The sequence below is a fragment of the Morone saxatilis genome, unplaced genomic scaffold (assembly GCF_004916995.1).
Source record: "Morone saxatilis isolate NCDOM2014 unplaced genomic scaffold, NCSU_SB_2.0 Contig12, whole genome shotgun sequence".
NCBI classification, from domain to species: Eukaryota; Metazoa; Chordata; class Actinopteri; family Moronidae; genus Morone; species Morone saxatilis.
In genome coordinates, this window is record NW_023339674.1 from 20905373 (window position 1) to 20913337 (window position 7965).

At 44.0% G+C, this 7965-nt stretch overlaps 1 protein-coding gene across 1 annotated transcript; it reads left to right on the plus strand.

The window, feature by feature from the left end:
- The first annotated feature begins 2744 nt into the window (after positions 1 to 2744).
- Positions 2745 to 5456, plus strand: nrl (neural retina leucine zipper). Its single transcript, XM_035652760.1, has 4 exons — positions 2745 to 3362; positions 3464 to 3760; positions 4832 to 5047; positions 5292 to 5456. The coding sequence occupies exons 1-4, from the start codon at positions 2745 to 2747 to the stop codon at positions 5454 to 5456; spliced, it is 1296 nt and encodes a 431-aa protein (XP_035508653.1).
- Positions 5457 to 7965: the final 2509 nt, after the last annotated feature.

Here is a 7965-nt window from a genome sequence, read left to right on the forward strand (position 1 = left end):
GAGAGAGACAGAGAGAGGAGGGGATTGTTGCAAACAGGGATTTGCAGCAGAGGGGAAAGAAAGAAAGGGGGCAGTGGCACTCAGTGACAGAGTGCTATACACACTCACATGCGCACACTCACACACTCTCTGTTTCCTCTGTGTCTCTCTCCAAACGTGTCAGTCAACCAGTCAGTTGATTATTTTTGTGTGTGTGTGTGTGGTGGGGGGATGTTGAAAAGAACTCGATACCATCCTTCATCTCTATGACCGACGGTAAGATCATTTCATTCACTTTGACTGTCATGTCTCTCACGTCAGGCCTTCATCTTTCCCAACTTTCATTCTACTTTTTTCTCTTGTGTGTGTGTGTGTTGCTCTTTTTTTGGCTGGCTTTTTGCCGTGACTCTGGTCCACAGCCAGTTTGAGGCCTCGATGGAGCCCTGTCACTGTTTGCTTTCTTTTACAATCCATTTTGACGCACAGGGGGCAAAACTAATGAGCTGTGCAGCAGAGGTACTAGTCAAAGGTGGATTTTTAATTAGATGTTCATTACATAACACTAATACTATTATATTTGAAGGCCTGTAATTACTGTTGTCTGAGGGAATAGCTTTGTTCTTCTACAGCTTTCTTTGATATCCTTACTGTATAATGTTGAAACTACTGAACTTTTTATTGGTATTCTGAGGACATTCTCAGTCTTTTCAGTTTGATCAACTGTGTGTGAATGTTTTGAATTGTTAGATGATTGTTTAACTTATTTGTCACCCTGAAAACAGAATATCCTGTAAGTTATTATACACTCTTTTTTCATATAAGGTTTATTTCCGTATGAAACAAAGGTTGTTGATCTTGAATCTGACTAGACTTGACAGAAAAAGAGTTCTCACATTCTAATGCATAACATTTAAGGTCAACATACTTTTTTTCACCCCTGTGGCCAAATAAAAATGTGTTTCGATTCATTTTAGAAATTCTTGGGCTCTGGATTAAAGTCTGAACCTGTTGATAATTGGATTTGGTCACTGAGACTAGATCTTTCTTTCAAAAATGATTAAGCCCTCTGAATTCTTGCGCTTCAGTCGGTTATGTGTTCAGTAGGCAGATCCTTCTAGAAATATTACGTTATATCTATTGTGTGCGTCTGTAATTACATTGGGGCAATAACCTGCAATCATTTCTACACAGAAAAGAATACAATACTTAGCAGACAGAAGATGAGTCATTTTAGATGAACAAATGTTTCCAACATATTTGCTTCACATGAAGAATTCTCCCTTTCATAGATGAGATTTGGCATTACTGGCCGGAAAGAGCCAATGTGACGATCATTGTTCGTAACTGTTTATAGAAATTAAATGGAAGAAATAGTTGAACATGCACGAATTTAAAGTTTCAAGTAAATTGTAAAAGCTTAGACTCAAGAAGACCTGGTTCATCTGTACACGTCACAAACCTTTGCACATGCCAGTGAACATGCACGTGTATGTGAGTGTGCATGCGTTTATAGTCGTGTACATGTGTGTATAAGATGTTGGGCAGGGGGGTTGTGCGGCAGATTAGAGTCTTAATATAACACACAAACAGGTCTGACACACAGACTCACACAGTCCAACTTCCTGTTGAACACAGTCAGAATGACCTTTTTGTCAAGGTATTTATGGTAAAATCATCTTTAAATTAATTAAGGAGTTTCAAACACTACAGCCAGAACCAATACAGACATTTACAAACTGGTGTTGAACTGTTTTTGATGTTTATAATCCATACAATTAAATTAGTTTAATGAACTTAATACATACATTTATTGTAGGAAGATCATGTTAATATGTTGTTAATAACTGGACTGGTGTTGAGTTCATTTTGGGATGAATTTAAGACTTAGCTAAAAGGCAAAGCAAGTTCCATGCTGAAGGAGGATGCTTTTATAACCTGGCAACCAGCAATTTGCTCTTATTAATGGCTGATAACTGATCTATGAAGCATGAGTGAGTGATTGAAGGGAAAATTTTACACATCAAAGTCAGTTTACAAGTGGTCAGTAGTAATACCAAACTAGTTGCTAAAAACCTTTTTGGGCTCCAGAGGGAGCCACGTGAAATCTGATAAACTGTCTCCAGTGATGTCACTTGAGTCAGCGTTGGTTGGGACCAAAGACTACAAGATTGAATGTGAATAAAATCTGGGGGTGTGGAGTTAGAAAGAAGTGAGCTTACCAGATCTCTTTGGCTGCTCCTTGTCTTTGCTCGAGGTTACATTTGCTGCAACAAATCTAGCAGTTGAGTTGCATTGTGGGTAATGCAAGCACAATTTTAGACAAAGCAGAATTATGTGTGGAATAAAAAAAAGGATATCTTTGGTTCTGCTGATTTGATTTTGATTCTTTGTTCAACTGTCCATCAACAGTCATTGCTGGAGTACCGAGTAGAGTACCTTATTATAAAGTGGTTCCAAAAAATGCCTTTTGTCTTGTCTTATTGATAGATTTATTCCTGAAAAATGTGTAACACTGTTCCTTTCTCTTGTTCCTGTACTCCAAACCCTCTCATTCCACTCAATCCTTTCTTCAGGACAAGAGATACAGAGACAAGGACACTGGGACAAACAGTTTCTCACAGAGGAAACTCACCAACCAGTCTACTTCCTGACATCACCACTGCTGCTGTCTATGAGCTGCACTGAGGCAGAGGAGTGGACCTTCCAACAATCCTGACATACGGAAAAACCCTGTTGAAGCTCCACCAGCAGCAGCAGCAAACACCATGTCCTCTCCTTCCCTCCCCATGCCCTCTCTCCCCCCCAGCCCTCTGGCCATGGAGTACCTAAACGACTTTGACCTCCTCAAGTTTGAGGTAAAACCTGACACTCCTCCGCTCCCTCCTCCATGTTCGTATCCTAAATCTGGCCTCCCCCATGACCCCTCCAGCTCTCCGTACACCAGCCACCCTCCGCAGGACTCTAGTTTGAGCTCCAGCCCTTACAACTCGCTACCACCCTCGCCGACTCTCAGTGATGCCCACCCGCCACCTTCAGGCTCTTCCTCCCTCTCTTCATCGTCCTCGTCCATCTCCTTCCCCCTCTCTATCTCCAACAGCTTCACATCCGGCATCAGCTCCGGCTCTCAGGGGAACGTGGAAGGCAGCCCGGCCCACGGTGGGCCTCAGGGTCCCACCCCAGCCTCCCTTGAGGACTTGATCTGGCTGGCTGCACTGCAGCAACAGTTTGGAGGTGAGGTGACAGGGCCCGCCACTTTGCTGGGAGCCTTGGGAGGAGTGCCAGAGCGAGGGGACAGAGAGAGGGGGCCGGTCAATGGCTTTCTAGGCTGTGAGGATGCTGTGGAGGCGTTACTGAACTCAGCTGCTGCAGCTGTCAGCTCGCAGGTACCAATCTGTCATTTCTGATTCTTCTCTCTTATACAGAATGTTGTTATAAAAGAGCTGACTTGAGTCTACAGCCTCCTCTTCATCTTCTTCATCATCAGTTCCCAGGTCTTTCTCAGAGTTCAAGCAGCAACCTTGGAGACTCGAGCAGCGACAGTGGAGGAGACATCTCCTGCGCTAAAGGGACAGACATGTGCCATCGCCCGCTTGTCTTCCTCTCCTCTGCCCCGCCTTCGCTTCCCAACGCCACCCCTGCCTCGGCTCCCTACCCGCAACCCCTCAGCCCCCAGGGCCGCCTTCATCACCACCAGCATCATCATCATCAGCACCACCCGCACCACCCCATGCATGGCAGCCATCATCATCATCACCACCCACAAATGAGTCAGGTACACGGAGCTTCACTCTCACATATCAGTCCAGATTGGGTGGGACAGGTTGATAATGCTCGACAGGAAATGGGAGATTTTTGGAAGAATTGATGTGACAGTCACACAGAGACACTAGAGGCATTAGAGGGCTGAGCGGAAGGAGAGAGGGATCGTGCAGTGAAGGATTAGGATTAGGACATTAGAACATGGTTATTAATGTCTGTGCCTATCTGAAGTATCACTTTAAGGATCGCTCTCTACATGGCAACAATAAGTGAAGCTCAAGCTTTGTCTTTGAGGGCGCAAAGTTTCTCAAGGAAAAACGTGTTTGAGACACCCCCACCCATTTAGCATTTATAAGCACTACATACACATGCTTTATAACACTTTATAACATAAGTGCATATTAATGTACATTTATTATAATGTACATGCATTTGTCAGCAATTATATACATATATATTTTACTCTATATTGTTACCATATTGTCATTTATTATCTGTTAATACACCAACTTGGTGCCAGTTATAGGTGCTGACAAATACATTGATAAACACTTATATCTGCTTACAACTATGTTGTAGTGTGTTATACACCAAGTATTAAATGTTTTTATACTGCTTATAAATGATATTTGTGACAATTTAAATGACCAGATTTGCTTGGAGGAGAAATCAATTGCTACTTGAGTAAAACTCAGTCTTGAATGCTGTTTGAATGTAATTTTAATTGGTGAATAAACTTTGGTAATCTGGTCGATCAAGATGTCTGGGTGGATCTCTATATGGAGCACAGTGTGAGCTTATGATAATATCTGCTATTATTGCTGTGCGTAATCCTGATAACTGTCACCAACACTTAGTCAGATTACATGACAGATTATGGACATGTGGTGCCGAAATGTGCCCCCTGACAGACAAACACCCAGTACAACACATCACATGTCCACCACTCATATGGCAGTTATATATATTCAAGTCCTTGGATAAACATACTTCACACTCATCTGACTGGTACACACTCTAGCATGTGTCTCGTAGCCAAATTAACACTGAGCAACAACATATTCTCTCTGTGTTTTCTCCATCTGCTCGGCAGTGCGGGGTGAACGAACGCTTCTCTGATGAGCAGCTGGTGAGCCTGTCGGTGCGGGAGCTAAACCGACACCTGCGTGGAGTGAGTAAGGATGAGGTGGTGCGCTTGAAGCAGAAACGCCGCACGTTAAAGAACCGTGGCTATGCGCAGTCCTGCCGCTACAAGCGCTTACAGCACCGCCACGCTCTGGAGTCAGAGAAACATGTGCTCACACAACAGGTACACACATATGCTTGTATTTATGGCTCCACTGATAAGCTTCAGTCCAGGGTAGAAGCCCTAAATTCTGGACCTTGTGCACAGGCTTTCTCTGTGGGCCCCTTTTCCCCCCAGTCCTACGCCCCTGTCTGAGTCTCTGTGCATCAACACTTTATTTGACCCCAAACTTAATCCTAAATTTAATACCAGCATTGTGGCTCAGCAAAGCACAAATACATTTGAACTTTTTTCTTTCCCTCCTCAGTTGGAACAGCTACAGTGTGAGCTGACTCGAGTGCTGCGGGAGAGAGACGCCTACAAGGCTCGTTACGAGAAGCTCCTCAGCACAAATCATAGCATCGGTGGCGGCGACGCCCCACCGACCCGCACCAGCAACCCACCTTCCCCGCCCCCTGACTACTTCCTCTGAGTTGAACCCACAGGGAGAGGAAGAAGAAAGGAAAGAAAAGAACTAGAGGAATGAGTAACAAGACCAGCCAACATGGAGCAATCAATGATGAGTAATCAGACTTGGGGAAGAAAACAAGGATGTGTATGTGTGTGTGTGTGTGTGTGTGTGTGCATGTGTTTGTGTGTGCGAGAGAAAGTGAAAGAGAGACATTGGCAGACAGTTCTGAGGGCTATACAACTGTGAAATCCACCCTTGAATGATTAAAGGGGAATTGACTGTTAATTCATAGGGTTAGACTCGGCTCTAGGCTGCTGCATGGACTTCAGTTTAACTTCACTGTGAATGAGAGTTGCACAAAAAACTGCTGAGAGCTCTTTGAGATCTTTGGCTTCTGGTATCAGTGCAGCAGTGGACAGACAAGACTATGAAAACTGATGAAAAAAAAGCTTTATCTAGCATTAAAACTCATCAATAGTCCCTTACACTGCTTAGCGTATTATCTATGCATTAAATAGCTGCAATGTACTCTCCAAATGAGTGGTTGAGGCTCAAACTGTAGTTGTGTTTTTTTTATAATAAGCTGCTAAAGCTGCAGAGGTCTGAGTAGTGCAGTGGTGCTGGATGTGGAGTGGTATGGGCTTGGATAAAGTATCCACGGCATGCAGTTGTATTTGCCAGCTAATATTTCACAGTTGCCTACCAAAGTGTTTAAGCTCACCAAGACTTGTTATTCTTTGTAAAATGAATAATCATAGATTAAAGAATGTACAAGGATACCTTTCATGGGGATCTTCCAGTGATTGTGCTAAATGAAATAGTGGGGATATTGCTCTTGTGTTTTAGCAAAGAAATCTACCTTTTGCTAGTCAACAAATGGCGACTTTCAGCCAAATAACAGCGACACTTACTGTTTGCTCTCAAAAATGGGTTTCTACATACAGAGAAGTGGAGCCGACAGTGTGCTTATCTCAAGTGACTGCATATGGTAAAGGAGAGAAAGAAACCCATCGCAGCAGGCGAAAAAAAGAGTGTGGCATGATTTGTGTGGTTGTGTCCAGTTCTCCAGACTAGAAGAACCTATTTCTGGGCAGACTGAACACCTCTGTAACAGGAACGAACACCAATTTATGCAAAATGCGGCACCACAGAGCTGGTCACTGTGGGCTCTGGTACTGTGGGCTACGGATGCAACAGAAAATTAACGGTGCAGGGATAATAAAAAAAAAATGCAAAAAATCTCTTCGTGGAGACACCTTCTTAACTGTCCCATGAAATCATTGCCAGGGTTCATGCATTAGAGCTATTTATTTTGTTTGGGTGTAGGTTAAATAAATTGTTCTTTTATTTATTCACTTATTTATTCAGTATTTATTGTTTATTTATGTACTGATTCTAATTATTTTACTGGTTTTATTCCATTAGCGTGTATTTTTACTTTCCTACAGTTTATTATTTTATCCAATTGTGGTTAGAATTAACATTACTACAAAAACGATGGCCATTATCATGGTTTCCTGCTCCTGTTGTAGTGTGGTTTCATATGCATATGAAATAAACAAAGTACTTTACCATCCCTGTCATGCTGTGGTGTGTTTTTGTGCACCTTGCACTCAGGTTCTAACCCCGTCCCTTTTCCTTTCACCTATCTGAGCATCTCCCACGTTCAGTCTTCCGCAGGCCTTTTCTCTGCAGCTCGCCCTGCAGCCCCCATGCCCTGCTCCATCCCTCTCTTTATCTCTGTCCCTCTATAGTGAGGCAGTGACCCTGGGTGTGCAGTGTTTGGGATGACCTCATCTTCAGCTCTACCTCCCTCTCTGTGTCTCTCGCTCTCTCTCTGGCCTGTATAATAGGAGCAGGATTAGGGCTATAATAGCGCCCTGGCTGCTCACTGCCGGAGTCTATTGTGGCTTTGTGTGGGAGGGACGCACCACCGCTCATGGCCACACTCACATTTTGACAGAAAACATGTCCAAATATACACTCCTTGGATCAGGGACAAGAGTTGCCTTGATTTAATAAAACACAAATGAGTCATGTGTGTCTTCAGTGAGGACACAAGGGAGAAGAAGAGAGAGACAGACTGATAGAGCTGATAGACAGGTAGGTAAGTTGCCATATGCGTCTTGCTACCAAAGGAATACCCAAATGACACATTTTAAACATAAATCCCGCAGGGACACGCACACAAACACACACACACACTCACAAAGCCAATTAGTGAGGAGAAGACTTGGCTTATGCTGCCCCCTAGCGGCCGTTTACCATATCGCCTCCATCTTCCAGAGGTCAATGAGAGCTTCGTGACACTGAGCATCTTTCCACAGTGCTGCTCCCCGCCTGCCTCCCTGCACCACCGCTCCTGTAGTAGTGCTGAGCTGCACGCACCTGCAACAGCAAACAGTGCCAGTGCGTGGGTCCTCCGGGGGGGTTGCCAGATCCAGCTCTCCCCTGCAGGAAGTCCACATATCTGCGTGTCAAGTCAGTGAGTCACAGTCAGTGGTTTGCAGAGCGGTGATGAATGACGGTG